A 24,459-nucleotide genomic window follows, 5' to 3' on the forward strand; every position below is an offset into this window, starting at 1 on the left:
ATATATATCGATATTAATTTCTCATCTGCTGATTTCTCGATAACTATCAATTCCCGCGAACTAGGGCGAAGACCAAAACCGAAGACTGAAAAATGGCAGACACGAACCCCGCCGAAGCGCTCAAGCAACTCCAGAGTCTAGTGGAAAACGGCGACTTCAAAACCCAACTGGCAATCTTGCGCATAAGTGAGCCTATCTCTGCGATAGGAGAAATCACAGACCGGACCAATTCGCCTTCGAAACGTGGCTCAGATGTGTCGACACTCGACAACCCCTCACCTGCTTCTCTCGAGGCCGATTTGACACACTACAAGGTACGAAATTTGTCTACCCTACGGATCAGGATAGTTTGGTGACTGATTGTTGTCAAAAGGAACTCTTCTCAAAGCTACGATTTTCCTACGTGGAGCAAGTGACAAAGGAAAAATTTCTCCGTGCGATCGTGGGCGACCCGCCCCTCGTGGTGAGCCACAATGAGAATGTCGAGCTGGAGACACAATTGGCGGAAATAAAGGCAGAACTTCGTGGGCGCAAAGAGGATGTTCGCCTCATGGTCGAGGAGATGGAAAAGATGGGTAGAAGTCTTGCAGAACGTGGGTGCTCCAACGACATGCTTTCACCGTTTCCGAGTGTGCAAGGCGAATGACTGATTTTGCGACAGGCTACAATAATGTTTCTCTCCAAATGACGCAGCTTGAGACCCTTCCCGAGTCTATCGAAAACCTTGAATCTACGGTCGCTGGATTACGCGCGAAGCAGGTAGCCAATATGGATGTTTCGGCTTCTCAGAACCTTCCTCTGCCCGCGACCCTGTCCCTACTGTCTGAGCGTGAAGCCGAACTTGCAGCATTGAATCGGCAATTGGCTGCAGCGGAGAACACCCTGCCCCGGAAGAAAAGGGATGCCGAAGCCATGGAGCGAGAGATAGGTGTGCTGGAGAGACGAAAGGCCGAAGCAGTCATACAAGCTCGGGAGGCCCAGAGAAAGAAACAAGAGGGTGAAAGTGATGGACTTGAGGAGATGGGAAGATGGTACCGAGGCGCAGAAGAAACCCTGAAAAAGTTGGTGGGGGTCTAAGGATAGTTTAAGATATCTCGGATGATTTATGATGGAATTATGGGGGATCGGCGTTTAGGATAACTAGTGAACTACGAATTATACACATGGGAATACAAGTAATTATGGATTGAGAATTCGAGTTTCGAATTGAAGCCTTTTTTTTTGGCTGTTTTTATTCATTGAATCGCATGATCGTACGACATTAGACGCTATGCTGCAGTCACAATGGAACCCCGTTTTTATTTCCAAAACGAAACCCGTCCGTACTCCCGATTTTAATAATCTATTCCTCTTCCTCCTCACCCTCGTCGTCACCACCGCCGGCGGCAGCAGCGGCCTTCTTGCGCTGGACACGTCCAGGGCGGCCACCACCGTAGGGGGAGGTAAGGGCGAAGTCGATGTGCTTCTGGGAGTCGAGGCGGACCATGTACGAGGGAACGTTGACGATCTGCTTGCCGACGCGGATGTGACGCTGCTTGATCAGGACACGGGCGTGGTGGATGGACTTGGCGAGACCGAGCTTGTAGACACAGGTCTGGAGACGGCGCTCCAAGAAGTCCTCAACGCGGAGGGCAAGAACGTAATCGAGCTTCATGCGGGACTCATCGAGCACACCGATGCGGACGAGACGGCGAATCAAGGCATTACCTTCGAAGAGACGCTTGGGGTCCTTCTCGTCGAGGGTGAGCAGCTCACTACAGTCGCAAAAGGTTAGTCTTATCCTCCATATATAAATCCGATCCCCGCGATTTTCCTTCAAAGGCCGGCGATCGAATTTCAAGGGTGTGCATACCGAGCAGCACGACGAATCTTGGACAGGGTGAGCTGGACACGCCACACCTCACGCTTGTTGCGCAGGCCGTACTCGCCGACAACCTTCAGTTCCGAGTCACTAGGGAAAAAACCGTTAGGAAACAGGAACACACGACATAAACAGAAGCACGCTTCTGCTTAGTGGCCGGAGAGTACTAACAGACGGGCCGACTCGAAAGCTAGAGATATGTTAGCATTTGACGCATTCTGGATAACTTCTTCAATTTTGATAAAGGTCTACTTACGACGACGAGGGACCTTGTAGGTCTTGGAGTAGACGCGCCTGTTTTAACAAGACGGTTAGAATTCATCGACAGGGTAAACTGTCATTGCGACGCAGTATACTCACGGGACGGGGGCCATGGCTGCTGATTGCGCGTTGTCGTGAGGTTGTCGAACACACCAAACTTCACGAAATTCGCAGAGGATCAGAAGATGAAGATGCAGTTTGGATAATGAAGCTAAGCGAGCGAAAGTGGGGCCCGAATGCGGCTTAGTGCGAGGGTTAGCCCTTTCTTGGCGGGGACCAGCGCACTAAGCACCCGAGCAAGTCTACACCATCCCGAAGTGCGGCATAGAGGCACTTCTTCGTTGTCGACAAATTCCCAACTCCAGCACACCAACACCGCCGTCATGGGTCACTCGCACGGTTTGAGATCCGGCACTCGGGTATGTTTCTGCGCAAATGCGACATCAATGATATTTTTTTCGAGAAAAAGGAAACCGGAAATGCTGATGGATTTGTGAATACAGTATGCCTTCAGCCGCAACTTCAAGGAGCACGGTAGCATTCCCCTGTCGACCTACCTGAAGACCTACCGGTACGCAGAAGATTTCCCGCGATTTCGATATGACGATTGTGCAAGGATCTAATGGATATATAGGGTTGGTGACATTGTGGATATCAAGGTCAACGGTGCCGTCCAGAAGGGGTCAGTAATATCTCCGCCCGCTCCATTTTCGAATAGCCCCGATCATGGGGGATTCTGCGTGATGAAATTTGTGTGAAGGAAAAAAATCGCTGAGACATTGAGAATAGTATGCCCTACAAGGTCTACAACGGAAAGACCGGTGTCGTCTACAACGTGACCAAGTCCGCCGTCGGTGTCCTCCTCTACAAGATGGTCGGCAACCGCTACATCGAGAAGCGCATCTCCGTCCGCATCGAGCACGTCAAGCACTCCCGCTCCCGTGAGGACTTCATCAAGCGTGTCAAGGAGAACGCCGCCAAGAAGAGCCAGGCCAAGCAGGAGGGTGTCACCCTTCACCTCAAGAGACAGCCCGTCCAGCCCCGTGAGGCTCACACCCTTGAGGGTACCGCCCCCGAGAGCATTGCTCCCATCGCCTACGACACCCACATCTAAACGAATGGATACGGTCTATGCGGTTGTTTGGTGTTTTCTGGGATTTTCCATCTAAGGGTGGACTTTGCATGAGATGAAGCGATAAAAAAAGAAGGGCTCTCGGATAGGCACATCTTGTGCATAGATTCCCCTGAATGAGAAAAAACAAAAATTCTCAATTTCCTTTTTATATTCAAATAATTACGATCAGAACTCTGCCACGATTTGATCTTTTTTTTTGGGACCATTTGGCAGTTGTCATCCGACAATCGTTCTGAGGGATACGCTTCGAGGGACTGGACATGTCTCTGGAGTTACAATGGCATCTGTTCGTGGAATTGAATGGGAGTCCATGCAAGGTAACGAAAGCCTTGGTTTATCTCTAGATGTAGACTTCCATAGATCTACCATACAGCTGAACCTTTAACTGCTATCTCCATGGACTTATCAAGAAAATTACTACATCGAGCCTAGTACTGTATAACTCGATCGTACCTCATTATGTACTCCGGTACGTATGAGCTGAGGCGTGCAGAGTCGTCCATCAGCGACGGGACAGCAAGGCTTGTCACCACTCGCACCAACGCCAGTAAGAAAAATTATCATGGACAATCGAGGTCAGACTATTAATCCTTCTAGAAACCAATCTAGAAGCCAAGTCAGCCAACAATAATACAACTATTAAATCGTCTGTCCCTGATCTGTCCTTAAAACCCCGGAGTCCTGCAGCAGCCGGCTTCAGCCGCCGTCTTCGATCGGCGCAGGAATTTTCCCAAGCCCAATCGGCGGTGCCAGAGAGTTCCGCCCCGAACTCCGCGAGAGAGAGAAAAAATAAAATAAAAAAGAAGAGCTGAGAAAAGCCTAACAAAACATTTACCAGATAGACCTGATCTGGCCTTTTTTCGTTTTTCTTCTTCGTGTATACTTTATTATTATATTATTATTATTATTTTCATACCATTGTCGTTGGAATAGATGCTTTAATTCTAGTGACTCTTTTTCCCTCTCCCCAGACCAAGTGATCTTGACACGGAACCACCGACTCGACCAGCGTGCAATCGTCAAGCTTCGTTCATATGACTCTCTCAGCGACTTCTCGGGCCAGTGCGCAGGCGCACTTGGCAACTGATAATGCTCCCACACATATTGGGGCAGGTGCTTTGCAGTCGAGAGAGACCGGCGAGGTCATGCCTCAACCGAAACAGCCGCCCGTGAACCAGAAGCCTGAAGCGAAACCATTCGCCCATTTTGTTGCTGGAGGGTACGTGACGAACATTTGTGAAGCCTGGTTGATATGGAGCTGACTTGAATTTCTCAGAATCGGTGGCATGACTGCAGCGACACTTACCTCTCCTCTCGATGTCCTGAAAACCCGGTTACAGTCCGACTTTTACCAGTCGCAACTCCAATCCCTTCGTGCTTCTCATCCTATGCCGCCTTCTTCGTCGCTTGCATCCCTCCCGCGGAGTGCTATTATGCATTTTAGTGAAACATTCCAGATTCTCCGCTCGATACACGTCCACGAGGGGTGGCGCGCCCTGTTCAAGGGTCTGGGTCCGAACTTGATCGGAGTCGTCCCTGCACGAGCAATCAACTTTTATGTGTACGGAAACGGCAAGCGGATTCTCAGTGAATATTTCAACTACCATGACGCGCAAAAAACACCGGTGGGCGTCCACCTGACGGCTGCCGCAGTGGCAGGAATTGCCACGGGAACTGCCACCAACCCGATCTGGCTCGTTAAGACCCGGTTACAGCTCGACAAGTCCAATGCGGAGATTGGCAAAGGGCGCCAGTATACGAACAGCTGGGATTGCATCAAGCAAACTGTCCGCCACGAGGGCATCCGCGGCTTGTACAAGGGTCTTTCTGCTTCCTATCTGGGAGTCACGGAATCAACTCTCCAGTGGGTAATGTACGAGCAGATGAAGATGTACCTGTCACGCAGAGAGATGGCCAAGCGTGCGGATCCCAACTACACCTATGGTACCTGGGATGATGTGGAAGTGTGGGGTGGCCGCATCTGCTCTGCGGGTATGGCGAAACTGGTGGCTGCAGCTGCCACCTACCCTCATGAGGTTGTCCGCACCCGTCTCAGGCAGGCTCCGACCGTGGCCCTTGGCGATGGCAAGGTCCAAATGAAGTACACTGGACTGGTACAGTGCTTCAAGACGGTGTGGGTGGAAGAAGGAATGGTCGGACTGTACGGTGGACTGACCCCACACTTGCTCCGAGTTGTTCCCTCGGCCGCCATCATGTTTGGAATGTGAGTTGTTCTATTGTTTCATGTTTCGTCTCGTTGGGTAGGATGATGATTTGACTGACTGTAATGAATAGGTATGAGTTGATTTTGCGTGGTTTCGGGACGACATCATAATTTGGATCCCAACTGACTGAACCTGCACCACCCCTCTCCCACCATGCTCCTTCTAGCGCAACTGCCTGTATTATATGACCCTCCTCCCACTTATTTCGGATAATCTCTGCTGTTTAGAAGGATCGACTGCATGTCCACGGCGCACAGTATGGGTTTTCATGGCTTTGGAACGGCGTCTGCTTGTTGAATTTGACTGATCCATATGGGCTAGATGATCGGGAGGATACGGATTTCAATGTATTTAACTGTGTCCATGTTTGTTGATGGGGATTATATGCCACCCAAAAATAATTGTGGAAGATGTAATTGTATGGAAATGAATAAAGCCTGTGAAATGGATTTGGGTATTACTGCTTGTGTCACTTGGTGTCACTCACTTGTCTCAAGTCACCCTGGTAGTTGGGTAGATCTGATGATCCAGATGACCGTTCAACTTCCCTGCCACCACATCGACTTCCAATCTTCAATCTACCGTGGCGAAGCTGTACCCAACTGCGTCTAGTCCCGAGTCCTGCAACAAACCACATCGATCGGAGGCGGAAATGTGGTGGTAGATGATGTTGATGATGCTGGTCATGGAGATATATCCACCCCAAGGCTTAGCAGTGGATCTGAGCAATGCCACTGGGGGCCGTAAAGCAATACACAGTCAGTATCGTCATGATCCATACGGTAATTAACCTTTGCTCCCTTTCCTCCTGGCTCCTAAGTTGGCTGCCTCTTTTCCCCTCATCTGAAGATGAATTTTGCTTGTTGATGAAAAGGTTGCCTTATCTGGCTTCGGCGGTACCGACGGGAGGACGATAAGGCGTAAATTACGATGTGTTACAATACGCAGACTTCCTGAGGTTGACCAGTGCTCCACAGGGCGGGGGTCTGCCCGGCATGACTGGCTCCACTTGATCAACATGTTCTGGGTTGTGATAATCCATAGTAATAATAATTATTATTATAATAACAGGAAAAGAAAGTAAGGATTGACACAGTCATTAAGGCTGGATCGGACGGTGTTCATCAGTGGCTTGTTTGTGTGGAGAGTTGGAAATTTGGATCTCCCCCATCCTTATGATGTACAGGATGTACGCACTATGCCTGAAAATGGGTACCTTACATTGCAGGAAGTTAATCAAGAATAAGGAAATACTGCGTCATCCTCTTCGAAAGACGGGATACATCCAATATTCTGACTATTCCTCTTATCCTATAAAATAATAAGCAGACATGTTGGAGCAAAACACTGCCTCTCACCGCTACGTCGACGGTTGCCCTCTTGCATAGTTGCAACGAACCTGTCTACAGTAAGCAGGCTACTGAGCCCATGAAACGCCCCGTTGGGTGCTAAGACCGTACATCATCGCTCGAGTCCTGAGGTTCTATTTTCTCTCGTGGGACTTTGGGCAGATCATCGCATCCTATAATTGCCAGCAGGAAATTAATTATACGGGAGGGACCTACATTAATTAGCCTGCACTTTGTAGGGTCGAATCACTGATCGACCCCCCGCGCCAAAAGCGACATAAGGCTAGACAAAAGTCCCCTATTGTCTCCATCCCCCATTCTGCTAACGATACGACAACTATCCTGATCGGATTGGGCATGGAAACTACTAGAGTGTTCGGGTTGTTTGCGCGATCGACAAGATGTACCAGCTGAATACCACGAGGCTCACTCACCACTTACTCGGGATCTGCCCAAAATAACAGACTCTCGTCCTCTCGCGTGGCTTTTTTTTGGCTGCCGACCACCAGAAGGGATTAGTGATTTCTAGAATGCCTCCTTCACCGCACTTTTTCTCCCGCTGGACTGATATGATTTGTTTTTCGTCCATTTTTCTTTTCTTTTTTTGCTGTCTAAATCTCGTCAAGCTCTGAGAATAACCTTGTGGGACTGCTTTCCAGCCTGCCATGTCGGACTGGTCTCCTCCTCCGACTTTCCTCTGTGCGTATCATCCGTGATGATTCTTTTGACGCGGCGCCAAGGAAATCATTCATAATCTCCTCTCCAAATGCGCTGTACAGCCATGCTGAGGCCATGGGAAAGTGCCTTGATCGTTCAAGGGATATCATATCCTCCCCTCCCCTCCTTTTCGACCGTCAGAGCTCATTCGTGAAATTACAAGTGTGCTGTCCATCGTGGTGATGGGGCTCTTTGCCCTCCCTATAAGTAGACACCTAAAGTACCTCGTTGACTAACACATCCATACTATTGCCTTTCAAGCCTGTCGCTCATTAATCAACGCGCTGCACTTGCATTGCAAAAGCCTACCAAATACCTTTGCTGAACGTACCTGCCTACATTACACTCTTTCATTTGTCACTTCATCCATCTTTGTGTGTTCGACTTGCTGTCCAAGAGCCTGTTGACTTTTGTTACTGCGAGGCTGAGATGATAGAATGATCATCGCTTCTTCCGTCTACCTGGATCATACCATACTCAACTATACTTGACTCCTATTTTGCTCTGTTTGCATACAACATACAAACATGGCTAGGCATGTCTATTGTCCTCTTGCCCAGCATCATCCTTTGGCCACTGCTAACACATACTCTCTTCTCTAGTGCCACACCCACCTCGAATACAAACACCGATCAAGAAGCATTCCAACACATTGGTGCTTGGGTAACCGATGTTCCCCAGCCCAAAACAGCGATATCAGACGCCATTAGAATCCCAGAAACAGGAAATCCCGTATCATCGTTGATAACAGAGCACAACACTGGCACTTCTCCCATGATGCAAACCTTCCTGAATGACTTCACCAATGATCAGCCATGGACACTGGGTACAAGAGATCGTAACTGATGCCATGAGGCTGCACCTCGATTTATTTCGTATTGCGTCCGAGTCGACGAGAGAAGATAATTTTTTATTCTCCCTTTTTCAATCATTTTTACATCTGGAATATTATAAACATATTCCCTTTATTCCTTTTTTCAAGGTGATGATTAAAATTCCCAAGCATTTCGATGCGATTTGATCTGCATATGTATTGTTATGGTGGGCCGTTCATCATACTATGGGGAAGGCTTAGCTCTGGTGCCTGAGTCAACTTATGTCACAAGACGGGACCAAGAGTTTATTCCTCCCATCAAATGCCTTCTATTTGAAGAGGTGCATATCTCCGAGTAAAGCCATTGGCGGATAGACAAGGATGGAACAACCGAAGGATTGTGTGTGTGTGTGTGTGTGTGTGTGTGTGTGTGTGTGTGTGTGTGTGTAAAGAATAAAGAGCCCCATGTATTGTATCTTGAATAGTGATTATCTGTCTGGATGGAGACTTCTGTCATTTTTTGTCTCAAATAATTTTACCTTTGTACTACACTACCTGACATGGTGGGGCAAGAGAGAAGATCTCCAAGCCAAGTGCCTGTTTGGCTAGACTGTTCGATGAACTCCGAACCCCCGGCCCTAACAAATTACATACGTCGTAGATCAAAGGGGGAATTAAAATAAAATAAAAAAAAAAGAAAAAAGAAAAAAGGGAAAAGGAAAAAGAAAATAAATTGTTAGAATGATCAAAAACAGTTTAGCCATGGGACCCACTAAGAACCTTACCCTTTTGGTGGCTTGATGCCCCATCCCATCAGCCGGGCACCTCTCTACCAACTCAGCCATGGGGAGGTCAAGACTGAGTGTATCCAGTATGAAGTGCTTATGATTTTTGATGACGTTAGTATAATCCTGGATATAATCTAGACTTGTCGATTATTTATTAGTGCCATAGTACAAGGGCATGTACATACCTAGTACTCGTAGTCTGACATGATATCAAACGCTGATCTAGAACCGACAAGACACATTGGATAATGGCGTTCCTGGCACTAATGGTTCTCTAGACGAAGAGCAGATAAAGTACAACAAACTAAACCTTACCTTAAGTCTAGATTGCTGTCTACGGGGGGATTTCCCGTCCGAGCCCAAGTCGAGTCTGGACTCTGGACGGAGATAGTACTCCGTAGGTTACTCAGGAGGTTATCTGTGAGGATGGACAAGGGACTACGGAGCACATACTTTGTAAAATGTAAATCTTCTATCAGGTGGATACCTCAAGATTTAGCAGTATTGACTCCGTTCTACCCCGTAATAATATCGCACTTTAATACTTGACACAGTTGACAGACTGACAGTATGGAGCCGTGGCTGTGCCCCCGCCCGCATGAATCGTGGCTGTAATAGCAGCAAAGCCATGCTGTTTTGAGTTTACCGTCTGGCGGAGAACACGGAGTACTGACTAGTACAGCTACTAATACCGACGCCCCGATGCTCTACAATCGACGAACACGGGAGATGTTGGATGCTGAAACTGGATGGTTGGACACGTGTTTAGCCCCTGAGGCTCAAAGGCACAGCAGGCTCAGGGAAAATTGGAATTATCTCCGTCGTGCTCGAGGGTCGACGACTTCGATAGTCATGGGACTGTACACGGTCAAAGCTACAGTTCGATTAATGTCGGCGTCCGCAAAAGTATCGAGATGGAAGATCATGATGGCGTACGGAATATTACGGATACAGTTCCGGATGCCATTTAGCCTGAAACATACAGATGCTAAAACGTGAGGTACTGTGGTAGGAGGCTAATAGTATTAGATGTATATAGAGTGGAGTAACACCTTCAGCTGGCATGTAGTAGTGTTCTGCATCGCCCAGTTATTTCAGTAAGATCTTGAGCCTCACTTTTGCTTTTGGGAGCTTCACTCTCACTCATACCTCGGTCTACTATATAGCAGCATCACATATAGGTGTCTGTTTTCTTTTCCCCACCCCTGCGCTTGTGACCACTGCTATACCCAGCAGATGTAATAATACCATCATAGGAAAGGTTATGGTCGGATAATCGGATGCTCATAGCTTTTGAGCCCCATGCTTTGACTCATTCCAAATTGACTTTTTATTAATCATCATTATTGGAGCTTGAAACATGGCATTTTCTGTTGGGGCTTGGATTGTGTGGTGGTACAGACCGTAATATTTTAGAATGATGTCTGGCCTCATTGATCTTGGTGATGGTGTGTACCTAGTAGGTAGTAGACTGTTGTAATGGATGTTTGGATCGTGCAGATTATGAGCTGATGAAGATAGGAAGATGAAGATACCATTGCCATGGACCTGGGGAGGAAGCTCTGGCAAGTAAGGTAGGCCAGTTGGACTAACCGTGTTCTGTTATTACTTAGTAAGAACTATACTATTCCTGTTAACAGCCTTCTCACTGATAGGACTAACGGATCTTGCAGAGCCTCATGCCCCCATCATCCATGTAAGAAAAACGGTTATGCCTGATGTGGATATATGTAAGGTCTGCAAGAAGGTTATGGGAACGGCCTGGATTATGCATCTTCTTGTGCTTTATCGTCGAGTCTACTTGATGTTGGTACTCTGTCTGCGGAGTACATTGATCATGATATAGTTATGTGCAATCTACAAATGGATATATCGACAATAGAATACCTAACAGACATTAGCTACAACTAATTTATTAAATTCAAAGTATTTCTATTTATTTACTTTTTTTTTTTTTGAATATAGTTTCCGAAAATTGTTGCCTGCAAAATAATCAAAAAAGCAACAACCATGGAAATTGAAACGAGAGCTTCCCAATGGAAGCAATACCTGGTAATACCATACAGTAAGGTAATAATGGTAACGACCCACAGTGGCTCTCCCGCCCGTCCCGCTCCCGGGAATTTTAATGGCGGACCATGGATAGAGAGGAACGAAAGATCCGGGGATTAATTAATTTGGCAAAAAGAACACATAGGAACTATTCAATATTTGGCAACATGCTGCAATAACCTGAGGAGAAAGTATGATTTATCGACTAGGAGAATAAATGGAAGAAGCAGACTGGGAAGTGACAATAGTTATTGATTCAACTGGTCCCAGGCAGCAAACCTAGATGACGTATGCAGTATGGATGTATTATTTTGTATTATGCAGAATTTCTACAGTAATGGTAATTCAAAGATGAGACCCTTGAGATCTTGGGCCATAAGGACCGAATTTGGCAGACTTTTTTTTCTTCTTCTCATTGCATAATGGCCATCACTCACATTTTATTAAGGCTGTCGCTTGATTGACATTGGTTTATTATTGATTTATAAAATATTTCTTTCAAAACATATCGGTGGATTACCAACTAGTGGATACTCTGTTACATACAAAATCACCCTCCCTCTGCAGGCCGGGTGAATTTGCTGATGCTGGCTGTTGGTGCAATCGATCTGCTTGCTCTTATACAGTCCACTACGCCCTCCCCCCCCAAAGAATTCTTACACTCTTTTTTACCCTCTGCCATTGCATCGGAGGAGACTGAAAATATTTAAAGAAATCCTTTTGCCCCCTTCCCCCTCCTTTGTTCTTATCCTCAAACTCCCACCCCCCTCTCGTTGGTAAGCTTCCATCCATTGATCGTCGATCGTCATACCCATCTAGCCTTGTGTTCATCGCCGCCTCCCACCCTTGGGCTTTCTCTTTCTTCTTTTTTGGATAACTCTTTTGGTCTTGACTTTCTCTTTTTTGAATTATTTTCTTTGTCTCAAATTTTTTTTTTTTTTTTTTTTACCTTCCCCGGCTGCTGCCATCATGGCTGAGGTTGATGACCTGAATGGTCATTCTGGGGACTACTTGCTGCCAACAGGATACAATCCTCGCAGACCATCCATCACTATTGAACCACCACCTGGTGGTTCAAGCGTTGGTACCTCGAGAGTTCGTCTCTCAACACACCCTTCTGCCCCAAGGATACTATCTGACACTGCTGTCTTTTAGCTCTTCTCACACCCATCGTCTCACATGCCCCCATCGCCTTCGAGCCATACCACCAACGCCGAACAGTCCTTCTCAGCGTATGACCTTCACGATTCCTTTACAGGACCAGTGGCAGATTATCTAGGAGTAGCGGACCCAGTAGATTTACTGGGAATTGGGTATAACTATGGAGACCCCACTATACACCCCGACAACCTGGATGGCATCAGCCCAAATACCATTGTCCCAGATACTGGGCTGCTTTCCCAACGTGCCCCTAGTGTTACCTACCATGACAGAATGTGCCACCTGGAGAATGAGCTCGAAAGACTTAAAGGGACAACACAAAACAACATTTCACATCTCAATGCAGATCAAGTCAGTGAAATGTGGAGTCTCTTGAAAAGACATTTCGACGCAATTGAAGGAATGGTCCACAAGAAAGTCAATTTCTGGGGTGAAACATCGGCGCCTGCTACACCTAGCAATGTTTCTTCCAACGCCAGGGCCCAATACATTTGCAAGCTTTGCTCTCCTGCCAGACGAGGAACCTTTCTGAACCGTGGCACCTTTGCCCGCCACATTGCACATAAACATGCTCCTCGATCTAGGTACCATTGCTTTTTCCCAGAATGTCCATGGACCGGAAGCAGAAGGGACAAGATCCACGAGCATCTTCGAATGAGGCACAGATACTATGAGAGCTTGTCGCCTGCGGTTGTCAATGGCCTGAAACGACTAATGCAATCTCCAAGGGAATGTGCACTTTGCTCAACACCAGTCAGCTCCTGGGAGGCGTACTTTGAATGTGTTTGCACTCACTGCCATATTTCGGAAGACGATGCCACCGAAAGCAACAGCAGTTTGAGCAGAAGAGGTAGTGGTGGCAATGGTGGTGGCAGCGGGAATGGCTATAATGGCCCACCCCCGGATGGCTATGGTGGAGGAGGAGGAGGAGGCTCTCAATTCCCACCCCAAAACGGATACTACAACAACCCCTACAATGGAGGCTCTTTTTTCCCAAACCAAGGATACAGCTTCGCCAACGGAAGAAACCCCAACACTGAGCACAGCCCCATGGATGCCACCAATGACGCTGGTCTGAACTCTCGTTTTCCTTCTGAACCGAATCCTTCACACAGCCCCAGAACGGGCAACGGTGGCACAGCGGTCCCGTGCAAAGAGGAGGAAATATCTCCTCTTTCACTCACCCCACCTCAACCAAGGTTTTTCTCCGGCTCAATGCTCCCTGGCGAAATTCACCCTAAAAAGGCCAGACCTAGCCCCGTTGAACAGCGCCCCGGGAAAGACCCGAAACATGTTCTAAAAGAGGATCCCCAAAGGAAACGCAAGACCTGTGGCTATGAATTTGGTGGCTGCTCAGAGGGAAAGTTGTCAAACCAAGCCGGAGACACACGCCGCCAGTCGGCTCAGAAGAAAGAAGCGCGAGCAAGTTTCCCCTCGCATGGCTACAGTCAATTCCAAGGTTCTTTTTGCGAAGTCACCCCAAAACGACCTATGCGAATGAACAATTCAGTGGGCCAAGCTCCATCATTTTATGGCCCAGGGACCGGCGGATTCAAAGGCCATGTAAAAGGCCCTAACTCTTGCCAAATCTCTGCGCGATCCTATAATCAGAAGAAGAACTTGGGACAATGGACAGCGGGAGCTATTCGCAATGTCTGGAAAGATCCAATGAAAAATGCCCAGCTTACCTCTCCCACTGAGGACACCCAAGCCTTGGTTGCCTTGAATACTACCGCGACCCCGGGCAAGGCATCTATATCACAACAAGCCTTCACCGAGGCTGCAATGGCTCTGCCAATTCGTTTGAATGGGCTTTCAGGACCTGATTCAAACGCATCAACCAGTGTCCTGAGCCCTAGGAAGCAGATGGGATCGATGGGGTCAGTTTCAAGTAAGTTTAAATCGCCTATCCGGTCTTTACAGGCAATTTGGTTTGTAGTGCAGATAGCTAATTTCGCTTTCTTTAGATGACACCCATTCCAAAGTCAACAAGCCCACACCGAAAGGATACCGTGCGGTCAAGAGCTCTCCGGGCACTAAGAAGAACGGAAATCCCTTCACCATAGATTTGATTGCTTGCGTTGATGTATACCGACCAGGAAGGTTTGAGAAACATCCTTCTCTGTGCCTAATATTGAAGGCCATCATTCAATTCCGCAGATTGCGCTCCAAAAGTACAGAAATGCATTCGGCGATGGAAATTACGGATGGAACCGATTTTGCAGATCCTAAGCCACAGGATATCGACTTTTCCCAGGTGCCTCTTGACCTTAGCTACGAATCGATGCTTCTCGGGTCACTTGACGCAGGTATTATGAATGGCCTGTCTTTCGGCAATTTATCGGAACTCGACCTGCGGGGTGATGATGACCTGCCACAGAATGCTATGTTATTTGGATGTTGATCGGTGCTCCAGCTTGGAGATAGTATTTGGTCAACAAACCTATGCGCTGACGACCAAGTGTCTTTGATGATCTACGACCCCATTTCTTTAGTTATTGGATTGATGTTTTGTTTCTCATGTCGATTTCTATATTTATTTCTTCGGTATTTTCCCTTTTCTTCACGTGGTATATACTAATGACTATTGGGAACATCATGGAAATGATTCACGGTGCAATGGATATGAGGGTATTGCACCAGGCGTATGGTTTTATGTGCCTCTATACCCACCCACCTTTGGCACATATTGGATTTTTTTGACATGAATTCTTTTCCTGTACATGTATCGTTTGGATGATTTTCCAGATATGTTTAAATTTATATTTGATGCATGCCTATATTTATTGAAATTTAAGTGTTGGTTCAAGACCAGCTCGGCTTTTGTGCTTTGGGCATTTTTTCTACTGTGTTATCTGGCATCTAGCCAGGATCAAAATAGGCACCCCTGGAATAATAAAGCTAGGCAAATGGGCTATGGTAATCTCATAGCCTTGTAATTTGCTAATGTCCTAGAGATTATGCGGCGATGGATGAAAGGAGACTGGTTTCTATGCAATGCTCCCCTAAAATCCATCCGCTGGTCGCTGCATACAGTGAGATACATTAGGACGCTACAAGGATACATCACGACCTGCCATTTATAGGTAGCTCCATGGGGGATACTGGCAAATAGAAGGGTGGTTGCTGGGAGCGTCTGCATAACCTGCCGCAGGACGTTTGTTGTCCTCCTCATGCCCCTCCCCCCCCACCTTTATTTTTTAGCCTTCTTTTATCTTCCATCCGCCGACTTCTCCTCTTTCTCTTCTATATTCCCCCAGGCAAAATGGAGAATTTCGAAGCCTGGTATACCAATCTTAATAGTCAGGTTCTGGACCTGATTAGCGACTATGCTGGGCAAGAGCTTTTCTGTCTCGAAGGAGATTCAGTCGTTCTGGAGTGTCTCGATGATCCCGCGCTAGACTTTCAGAGTGAGCTCCAAAACCAAAGATGATATGCGAGAGCTAACATGCGAGAAGATGGCTATCAAATCCTACACGCCGTGTACAAAGTGGAGAGGTTTCTTTCTAGACTACTGTCTACGAAATGTAACTTCCACATTGTCTTCTTCGATGGTGAACTTTACCCGACACCTTATTGGTTCTGATTCTGATTGAATGTCTACTTTATAGAAAATCGAGACATCGCCTCATCCACAGCTCACAAGGACCTGTATCGGTCAAAATACAGTCTGGCCAGAGAGATAATCGTTCAGCACCTCAAACATGTCCAGGAGAAACACCCAGAGATCAAAGTAAATCGGTTTTCTTCCGCTTATTCTACTGAGTTTCGGAATTATGTTCAGATGTACAATGTTTATTTCGTCATGTGCCATAATGGAGCGCTTCGAGAACGCAAGGAAGCTACTTTTGTTGAGGCATCTCTGCGTGTGATTTGCAACATGATGGCCCTTGGGCTAGATGTTGCGATCATGAATGAGATTGAATGGAGTGATAGCAAGGTGTGTTCCTATTACCACATTCGACTCTTTTCATTATTTCTGACATCTGTTTGAAAATGTTAGGTGATGACACGAGTGCTTCAAGCAAGCTCTTTTCGACGCTCTATCGTGGCAACCGAAGCTGAAGAGTGTGAAGTGGAATCGATTGCTCCTTCCACAATATCCAAATGTCTCCAAGACCTACAGTCACTTGCAAAGCTTAAAGACGAAAATCCTAGCTTGGCAATAACTGGAAGAGATGCACTTACTCTGGCTATCGCGTCAAGCTTGGTCCTAGAGACGGAAGATGAAGACATGGATGATTCTGAAGCAAGTCGTATGGTGATCGCACTTTTTCTTCAACTTGCCTGCCTGAAGAGCTTGTCGCTGGGTGAGCGGAGAATCAAAGTACGCGATATACCTAACCCAGAAGTCTACGACCGATTCTTGGATAGATTCTGCCAGGTCGCAGCTGCCATACTTCAAGCTCCTGAGTGGCAGAGTCTCGATTACTGCGAAAACAACTACTTGTATGACCTTGTCGACGGCAGGGTCCTCCGGTCTTGTGTCGCTTCCGTATCAGAAAATGGAATGGCCAAAATTAGCAGCAAGATTGGCGATAACTGGGGCAAACTCTTGGAGTTATTCCAAGCAATCTCGAAATATGACCTCCCGAAGGACTTGTTTGAGAAGCACAATGGTAGTTCTGAATTGGACCTTCGAATGAGTACACTTTGTGTCAAAAATGATGCCCCCAGAATGACTCTACTACCGTTCAAGCACAATGTCTTTGATAAACACTTAGAAAGTGTTCATGTGGATGTGGAAAGCTCAGATGACGACGAACCTATCGTTAATGTTGTCCAAGACAACAAACACTGGCATAATAGCCGCCCAATCATACCAAGGCGCTCAGAGGCCGATAAGAAACCACATACAAAGTGGAAAAATCCTTTCAGATTCAATCAAATTCTATCTCGAGATATGGACAAGTACGCCGCAAGTCTTACGAATTCTAAAGGGCATATGTTCGAACGCGAAGTGATAATATCGAAGAAACCTTCTCAAGGGATATCCAAAGAGAAAAAGATCTCAGGCACGGCGAAAGCTATTGTTGAGAAAAACAAAGCCAGCCAAGCTAAGAAGGAAGCTTCATTCCTGGAATCCTGGAAGCAGACACTAAGACAAACACAAAACCTGGACGTTCGTAGTCAGATCAAGGAGATCAGATCTTTCCTGGAGAAGCTAAAGGATCGAAAGCGGGAGGTCCTGGAGCCAGAAGTGCGTGTCTTCATTCTGACATCCCTCGTCACCCAATATCAGAATCCCAGAATCGTCGCAGGCGAAAATGACCGGAATAGCCTGGCACGGGAAATCTGGGATGAGATTAGGATTCTGCGGCAAATAGTCAATGGAATGACTCAAGAAGTCTTCCAGACTTTCCAGAAGCTCTGCCAGAAAATGGGCTTATCTGATGTTCCCCAAGCCTCACCTACTCAGCGGAGGCCACTGTCATTTCCGTTTGACATTAAAAATGTTAGACCGCAGCAGATAGGTGCGCCTTTGGACTTTCAGGCATTCCAGCTAATGCATTGTGGACCTTTCATGGACCGCCAGACCGGCGCAAAGGAGGATAAGCGTGTTGCCTTTAAGCCGGATAAATGGCAACGGGACGTCCTCGACGAATTGGATAAAAACCATAGCATTTTCGTCGTTGCCCCAACAAGTGCGGGAAAGACCTTCATCAGTTTCTACGCGATGTCGAAAGTTCTCAAAGAAGATGACTCTGGCGTCTTGGTATATGTGGCACCGACCAAAGCCTTGGTGAATCAAATTGCGGCCGAGATCAATGCACGCTTTGAAAAGTCGTATCCTAAAAGTGCTGAACAGACAGTCTGGGCTATTCATACTCGGGATACACGTATGCACAATCCGATGAAGTGTCAGATATTGGTGACAGTTCCTCATATTCTTCAGATAGTAAGTGAATATCGTATCTTAGCAATTGGGTTCACACTAACAGGCTTTGAAGATGCTGTTATCGCCGGTCAACGCTAGAATATGGGCGCCACGAGTGAAGTGCATCATATTTGATGAAATTCATTCAATTGGACAGGCCGACGATGGCCTCGTCTGGGAACAGCTGCTCTTACTAGCCCCGTGTCGCATAATTGCTCTCTCTGCAACCGTGGGAAATCCGAAAGAGTTTGAAGAATGGCTCTCGTCAACACAGCGATGCCTGGGTAATCCTTTGAAACTCATACAGTATGGACAGAGATACTCCGATCTTCGAAAGTTTCTCTATTACCCACCCAAGGAGTTCAAATTCCAAGGCCTCTCGCGGCCTCAAGCCAAGGGAATATTAGAGTCTGAATCCATTGAAGGGTTGCGAGCCGTGCATCCGATCGCTAGCCTTCTTAACAAACGGCGTCAGATGCCTGAAGATCTTTCTCTTGAACCACGAGATTGCTACCTCCTTTGGAAATGTATGCTGAAGTACGCTTCCAGCAAGTTCCCTGTCCCGGAAAAGCTCAGCCCAAAGAATGCCATGGCATCATTCATTCGGCGGAGCGATGTATCCGAGTGGGAAGCCGATGTGAAGGAAGTCTTATCTAAATGGATGACGGACCCCCAATCTCCCTTTGAAAGCGTCCGAAAAGAGCTTGGATCAATATTCTCACCTGAGCACAATAAAGAGGGAAGCAGTGGGGAGAAGGGTGACCAAAGCCTTGCAGCTTCTCCTGCCAGTATGCGAGCCCTCAAGAAAGAAGAGCTGTCAACTTCTGTGTTTCCGCTTTTGGTCAGCTTGCATAAGAAAAATGCTTTACCCGCCCTGCTTTTCAATTATGAGCGAACTACCTGCGAGCAAATCGCGGAAACAACACTCAAGCAACTGCGTGATGCTGAGAACGAGTACAAAAAGGGTGCTTCTTGGCAAAGAAAAATGACCGAGTATAGACAGTACCAATCTCTATTGTCGAGACAGGCTCGAACTGCAGATAAAAATGGGAATGGCAAACGCAAACAGAATGGAGACCAGGGAGAGTCATACCCAGACCCGGCTGAGAATGAAATCCATCCTTTGGAAGGATTTGATCCTGAGAGACCACTGGAAGAGTTCTCCTTTGCCGGTACTGGCATATTGACTAGGGAAGACCTCCAAGAAGAAATCGAGACTTTGAAGTACAGGAACGTCAAGGATTTCTTGTGTGAAGCTCTTGAGAGGGGAATAGGAGTGCACCATGCTGGAATGAACCGTCAATATCGTCAGTGGTAGGTGATCCCCTTGAGGCTGGCTACTAGGAAATAGCACTAATGATACCTACAGTGTTGAGCGCCTCTTCCGTGCAGGATTTCTTCGAGTTGTCGTGGCCACTGGCACACTGGCCCTGGGAATCAACATGCCTTGTTCGACCGTCATCTTCTGCGGCGATAGCGTTTTCCTGACAGCGTTGAACTTTCGCCAGGCGGCAGGAAGAGCTGGACGTCGAGGATTCGATGTGCTGGGAAATGTTATTTTCCATGGGATACCTCACCACAAGGCGTTCCAGTTGATCAGCTCTCGTCTGCCGGACTTGAATGGGCATTTCCCCATCACAACCAGCTTAGTTCTCCGACTGTTTATTCTTCTCCACAATTCACAAGAATCAGAGTATGCTGTGCGAGCAATCAACTCTCTACTTTCCCAGCCAAGACTCTATTTTGGGAGTGCAGAGTCAAACGAGAAAGAAAAGGTTCTGCACCACTTGCGATTCTCGATTGAATACTTGCGGCGTCAGCGCTTACTTGGACCACATGGAGAGCCGATTGAGCTGGCATGCTGTATTTCCCATCTCTACTATACCGAGAACAGCGCTTTCTCCTTCCATGCCCTTCTCCACTCGGGATATTTTGAGAGGTTGTGCGAATCCACTCGATCCAACACGGAGAATCGAATGAAGACGTTGATGGTTGTCCTATGTCACCTATTTGGTCGGAAGTCTCTCGGTCATCGATACAAGACAGACCAGAAGTCACCATCTATTGTTGTTCTGCCAACAATTCCAGCCGAAGCAGCGGCAGTTATTCGCGCCCATAACAGCGATATCCTCAAGACATACACAACATATGTGGCCACGTACATAAACCAGCATATGACGGAATCTGAGCGGGAGCTGCCACTCAGTGGAATCTCGGTCACAGACCAGGGTAATCCAGAACTGAGCCGTCTCCTGGGTGCGATGGAGGCGAATAAGACGTGTTCCCCGTTTGTTGGACTGTCTGGACACGATGACGAGTTCGAATCCATCAAGGATCTCTGCCAGACAGTTCGATCTGGGGTATTTCTGGAAGAAGGTGTTATTCCGCACCTTGATATCTACCCGGATGGGGGAATGGCGCCGTTGAACGCTTATCTTTACGACTTCTTCTGCCATGAAAATCTGGGAGCCCTTGAAGATGCCAATCACGTTTCTCGCTCTGAAGCATGGTTTCTCTTGAACGATTTTTCTATGGTTCTTGCTACTATAATTGTTGCATTGGAAGGTTATATTAACCCGGACAAAGAACAAGATCCCCTAGATATCATGGCAGCTGGGGATGAGATGTCGGCAGAATCGGATAGTGACGATGAATCTGATGAGGCAGTGAATGAGTCCAACACTGGAGAAACCGAGTATTTTAACACACCCAAGAAACCTAGCACCCCAGCCGCTAAAGACGAAATACTGGATAATTGGGATGATATGAGCGATGCCAGTGAGAGCTCAGAGGACGAATCTTCCGAAACATCCTCGCAAAACGATCAGAAACAGGGATCAACAGTGTCTGTGGAGGTTCTCAATGCCTTCCGCCAGTTGAAAGATGAATTTGATGAGAAATTCCGTGCTATTTTTGCATAAGTGGTTTGGATATTGTTTCTTACTTGTTGTGGATATCATTTTGGATGTTGCCATTAACACAACCTAGAGAATCAAGACATCAGAATATCAAATTAGTTTGTGAATTGTATATATGGCACAGTAGAATCATTTCCCTGATTGCAGCACCACGGAGGCTTCTATCATCATGGTGGAGAGATTGTCCTTTTCATCTCTAAACAACAACCCACAATGCCTCACATGGTCGACTCCCTCGAAACGATCCTCCATGACAGCCCCGGTATCTCTCATCCGAACATACTTCATCCAGTAAAAGATGCAATGCTCGAGATGCCACGCCTGCGTCACCCAGAACGTCCCATTCACATCTGCCAACGCCGCAATCTGCGACTTATTCATAGGAATCGTGGCCGCCTCGTCCGCGAAATACGACCACGCCCCATTCGGCCCCGGGCCGGACCGTTCAAACTCGGCGGTTAGTTCCTCGTCGCGACAGTAGGGTGGCAGCCAGGATGTGGCGAGGATGTCAAAGGTACAGCTCTTTGAGATGGCTTCACTGATGCTCGAGCCGCAGTCGCAGAAATTCAGAGTCGGCGGGAGTGTCGATGGACGGTAGACATCTGGAAAGCGGGGAGTCAAGACGGAAGGGCGAAAGTGCTGAATGAGGAGGAGAACCAAGGCGACGCAGTCCCAGATAGCGAGGAGGACGATGAAGATACGGATACAGAGCGCGATGTAGTATTTCGATGGAGGATGTCTCGTCGACGATCGAATGATGCTTTCGGGTGGTTTCTCGAGGGGTTCTTCGTCGACGGGTTCAAAGTGAGGGCCGGATTTGACCAGGAAGGGAGTCCGGGGGGAGTCCATTGTGGATGAAGATGGAGATGGAGACATTAAAGCGAGCCATTTTGATTCAGATAAAATTTGTCTTCTTTAATATTATAAGCAGATGGTTAGATATCGTCGGCTGGGTTGGATGACCGTTTGGGGGTTGAATAGGAGCGAGTAGGGCTAGCAAAACAAGCCCTGAATAGCATGTCGATCGCGGCGGGTTTCTTTGTCTACCTTCACCTCTTGACATCATGCAATCCACCTGTACAATTTGAATTATACTCTACAAGAGAGCCAGCAGTATTAAGAAATTACTGAACTGTGACGAATGATCCGATCAGCATGGCTGTTTCAGAGCCAATCTGATTATCGCGGAGATCAGAGATGGAATCGGTGCGTCCGTAGCAAGGCTGGCCTAGAATTTGGGCCAAGGAAGATCCCAGTTTAGGTCATTCATGTTTGGCAGGATGTTGGAGATGTTGGTAGAAATGAAGATTAAAACTGTAGGATTCTATATGCTTATTATGTATCATAGCTGTGAGATGAGGATTCTGGCTACTTAAAGGCCCTCGGAGGCTCTCTTTCTTCCAACCCGCTTCTTCACCATGTCATTCCATTCCTCATGCAGTTCCCAACCGACTCCCACCATATCCCGTCTACTCCTCTATTCCAACAAAATGGCGATGAATGTCCAGGCTCTGAGTCTCTGCAACGCTCTTACCATCGAGCCAGAGCTATAGGCAGGCATTATTATGAGTGTTTCCTCCAGCCCATACCGAAACAATGCTAACTAGTTAGGACTGACCATGCAGGATGTCCTCGACAGATCCCCCAAGCTCTGTCAATTATACATGGACTCCATTATCTACAGAGACCTTCCAGCTTGGACTTGTCTCTGATCTAGTATAACCTCGTGGTGGGGGCCATTGCCCCCTAAGCTCTTGAACGACTGCTACCCTGCAGCCAGATGGTAGCTTTATCCTGCACACTTCCACTCCCAGGAGCAGCAAAGTAGGTTGAGCTAGGTACCTTAGGTGAGATGATACTGATCGATCCAGATTCATACCATCATCAATGCCAATTCCGGGTATACGCCGCACTGCTATAGTTATGGCTTGCTTTCTAGTAAAGGGGGATGACAGAGGAATTCGCCCTTTTCTGGCGGCCCTTGCTGAGGGGACTGAGATGTGTAAAGTTGTGATATCAACGCGTGTGAGGTCGAGACAAAGGGATTTGAAAAATATCACTAACTCAGTTCCATCAGTAGAACTTTTTCTTGATTTCCCGTTAGCAATTGGGCGTGAGCTTTCGATGTCCCTTATATAGGAGGTAGATGCTGTCTAACACTATCATATCTAAATCCGACGCAACAACACAGCCCACCATTAAAACTCATCACCGAGATCCTGATACTCAGCCCTCATGCTCCACGCATCCCTCGCAGCCCTAGTCTCATTCTTCCCCGAAGTCCGAAGCCCCCAGAATTCACAATCCTCATATCCAAACGGCAAAAGACCACAAAAACTTCCCTCAACAGAGCCATTTCCTAGAAATCGAATCTCCCCCGATCCGCAGCTCACATGGTCCATTTCTGTGTCCCGCGCACGCCATTCAAAGAAACAGCTGCCCTCACCAGCGTACATGATTTGGTAAGGACGGTTGGGCATGAAGAGGATACCTTCTATTGGGCCGAGCTGGAATTCGCCCCAGATACTGGATCCGTCGAGACAGAGTATCATACCCGAGTTGCGGGTGTCGAAGGCTTGGGAGTCGATCTTGTAATTACCATTAAGAAGGCCTAATGTGACGCGTGAGGAGGGTAGATTGCTCGGTGGCTGTTGCTGCTCCTGTTATTAGCTTGTGCGTTACGCGTGACATGGGAGTAGATTTACCATTCTATACCCATGTCGCCCAGGCCTCAGTGACGATGAGTAATAACCATGAGGTGCCACCTCTTCCTCCTTCACCATCACCTTCTTCTGATCCCCCTGCCCAAGACGAAGGTTGATATTCAAATTCAACCCCGCGCAGGACACGGCCACCCCCTCATCATCAATCTTTCTCTTTACGCCCTTAGTCCCAGTAGACTTCTTCTTGGCCTTCTCCTTCTCTTTCACCTGTCTCTCCCACTCCCTTTTCATCTCCAACTGCAACACGTCCACGTGAAACGGAACCTCTAGTTCGTCCCGATTCAAAGCATCCAGCAACGGCATCGCCGCGGTGCTCTTGTGATCTGTGGGCGGGAGTCCATAGTGTAGCAGCTGTGCCTTGAACCAGTTAACCGGCTGGTCGAGGATAGAGGCTTTTGCTCTAAAAAAGGTGCGGAGCTCGTCGATGCTTGCGCGGCGATGACGGGTGTTTGGGGAGGGGAGGGCGTAGAATACGTTATTTTCGTATTGAAAACCCTTGCGACATATTGGGTCCATTTTGGCAGTTGAGTATCCGAGGTTGTGGTTGTGTTTTTCTTTTTTGGGAGGGAGTGGAGAG

At 47.5% G+C, this 24,459-nt stretch overlaps 10 protein-coding genes across 10 annotated transcripts; 7 read left to right on the plus strand and 3 right to left on the minus strand.

Moving 5' to 3' along the window:
- Positions 1-92: 92 nt before the first annotated feature.
- Positions 93-1,077, plus strand: ASPWEDRAFT_113578 (uncharacterized protein; the record flags this gene model as incomplete). Its single annotated transcript, XM_040828418.1, has 3 exons — positions 93-314; positions 374-629; positions 662-1,077. 3 exons carry the CDS (start codon positions 93-95, stop codon positions 1,075-1,077), a joined length of 894 nt encoding a protein of 297 aa, XP_040687817.1.
- A 201-nt stretch (positions 1,078-1,278) lies between these two features.
- ASPWEDRAFT_69874 (40S ribosomal protein uS4) lies at positions 1,279-2,247 on the minus strand. The gene is made up of 5 exons (XM_040839080.1): positions 2,222-2,247; positions 2,118-2,155; positions 2,033-2,051; positions 1,853-1,951; positions 1,279-1,754 (listed from the first exon to the last, which is right to left on the minus strand). Exons 1-5 carry the CDS (start codon positions 2,233-2,235, stop codon positions 1,343-1,345), a joined length of 582 nt encoding a protein of 193 aa, XP_040687818.1. The 5' UTR covers positions 2,236-2,247; the 3' UTR covers positions 1,279-1,342.
- A 258-nt stretch (positions 2,248-2,505) lies between these two features.
- ASPWEDRAFT_113966 (60S ribosomal protein eL21) lies at positions 2,506-3,236 on the plus strand (the record flags this gene model as incomplete). Its single annotated transcript, XM_040828451.1, has 4 exons — positions 2,506-2,541; positions 2,626-2,693; positions 2,757-2,804; positions 2,912-3,236. 4 exons carry the CDS (start codon positions 2,506-2,508, stop codon positions 3,234-3,236), a joined length of 477 nt encoding a protein of 158 aa, XP_040687819.1.
- An 838-nt stretch (positions 3,237-4,074) lies between these two features.
- Positions 4,075-5,640, plus strand: ASPWEDRAFT_42060 (putative mitochondrial carrier protein (Rim2)). Its single transcript, XM_040835704.1, has one exon. It carries the CDS (start codon positions 4,544-4,546, stop codon positions 5,483-5,485), a length of 942 nt encoding a protein of 313 aa, XP_040687820.1. The 5' UTR covers positions 4,075-4,543; the 3' UTR covers positions 5,486-5,640.
- Positions 5,641-7,791: 2,151 nt separating this feature from the next.
- ASPWEDRAFT_561919 (uncharacterized protein) lies at positions 7,792-8,685 on the plus strand. The gene has a single exon (XM_040838273.1). The coding sequence runs from the start codon at positions 8,086-8,088 to the stop codon at positions 8,392-8,394; it is 309 nt and encodes a 102-aa protein (XP_040687821.1). The 5' UTR covers positions 7,792-8,085; the 3' UTR covers positions 8,395-8,685.
- A 3,442-nt stretch (positions 8,686-12,127) lies between these two features.
- ASPWEDRAFT_42064 (putative C2H2 zinc finger domain protein) lies at positions 12,128-14,957 on the plus strand. The gene is made up of 3 exons (XM_040835705.1): positions 12,128-12,297; positions 12,358-14,254; positions 14,331-14,957. The coding sequence occupies exons 1-3, from the start codon at positions 12,172-12,174 to the stop codon at positions 14,765-14,767; spliced, it is 2,460 nt and encodes an 819-aa protein (XP_040687822.1). The 5' UTR covers positions 12,128-12,171; the 3' UTR covers positions 14,768-14,957.
- Positions 14,958-15,628: 671 nt separating this feature from the next.
- On the plus strand, positions 15,629-21,162 carry ASPWEDRAFT_112958 (putative DEAD/DEAH box helicase; the record flags this gene model as incomplete). Its single annotated transcript, XM_040828372.1, has 6 exons — positions 15,629-15,773; positions 15,822-15,917; positions 15,975-16,303; positions 16,367-18,262; positions 18,315-19,555; positions 19,611-21,162. The coding sequence occupies 6 exons, from the start codon at positions 15,629-15,631 to the stop codon at positions 21,160-21,162; spliced, it is 5,259 nt and encodes a 1,752-aa protein (XP_040687823.1).
- A 126-nt stretch (positions 21,163-21,288) lies between these two features.
- On the minus strand, positions 21,289-22,008 carry ASPWEDRAFT_173574 (uncharacterized protein; the record flags this gene model as incomplete). Its single annotated transcript, XM_040831099.1, has 1 exon — positions 21,289-22,008. One exon carries the CDS (start codon positions 22,006-22,008, stop codon positions 21,289-21,291), a length of 720 nt encoding a protein of 239 aa, XP_040687824.1.
- An 843-nt stretch (positions 22,009-22,851) lies between these two features.
- Positions 22,852-23,298, plus strand: ASPWEDRAFT_562448 (uncharacterized protein). The gene is made up of 3 exons (XM_040838278.1): positions 22,852-22,983; positions 23,031-23,166; positions 23,237-23,298. The coding sequence occupies exons 1-3, from the start codon at positions 22,940-22,942 to the stop codon at positions 23,237-23,239; spliced, it is 183 nt and encodes a 60-aa protein (XP_040687825.1). The 5' UTR covers positions 22,852-22,939; the 3' UTR covers positions 23,240-23,298.
- Positions 23,299-23,357: 59 nt separating this feature from the next.
- Positions 23,358-24,398, minus strand: ASPWEDRAFT_173575 (uncharacterized protein; the record flags this gene model as incomplete). The annotated part of the gene is made up of 2 exons (XM_040831100.1): positions 23,358-23,819; positions 23,865-24,398. 2 exons carry the CDS (start codon positions 24,396-24,398, stop codon positions 23,358-23,360), a joined length of 996 nt encoding a protein of 331 aa, XP_040687826.1.
- Between the last annotated feature and the right edge of the window lie 61 nt (positions 24,399-24,459).

The sequence above is a fragment of the Aspergillus wentii genome (genome assembly GCF_001890725.1).
Source record: "Aspergillus wentii DTO 134E9 unplaced genomic scaffold ASPWEscaffold_5, whole genome shotgun sequence".
Lineage (NCBI taxonomy): Eukaryota > Fungi > Ascomycota > Eurotiomycetes > Eurotiales > Aspergillaceae > Aspergillus > Aspergillus wentii.

Coding starts and splice junctions, on each gene's coding strand:
- ASPWEDRAFT_69874 (XM_040839080.1), bottom strand. Junction 1,755..1,852: donor AAGATTCGTCGTGCTGCTCG/GTATGCACACCC, acceptor TTGCGACTGTAG/TGAGCTGCTCACCCTCGACG.
- ASPWEDRAFT_42060 (XM_040835704.1), top strand. CDS start 4,544: ATGACTGCAGCGACACTTACCTCTCCTCTCGATGTCCTGAAAACCCGG.
- ASPWEDRAFT_561919 (XM_040838273.1), top strand. CDS start 8,086: ATGTCTATTGTCCTCTTGCCCAGCATCATCCTTTGGCCACTGCTAACA.
- ASPWEDRAFT_42064 (XM_040835705.1), top strand. CDS start 12,172: ATGGCTGAGGTTGATGACCTGAATGGTCATTCTGGGGACTACTTGCTG. Junction 12,298..12,357: donor CAAGCGTTGGTACCTCGAGA/GTTCGTCTCTCA, acceptor GCTGTCTTTTAG/CTCTTCTCACACCCATCGTC. Junction 14,255..14,330: donor ATCGATGGGGTCAGTTTCAA/GTAAGTTTAAAT, acceptor CGCTTTCTTTAG/ATGACACCCATTCCAAAGTC.
- ASPWEDRAFT_562448 (XM_040838278.1), top strand. CDS start 22,940: ATGGTAGCTTTATCCTGCACACTTCCACTCCCAGGAGCAGCAAA. Junction 22,984..23,030: donor CCACTCCCAGGAGCAGCAAA/GTAGGTTGAGCT, acceptor TGATCGATCCAG/ATTCATACCATCATCAATGC.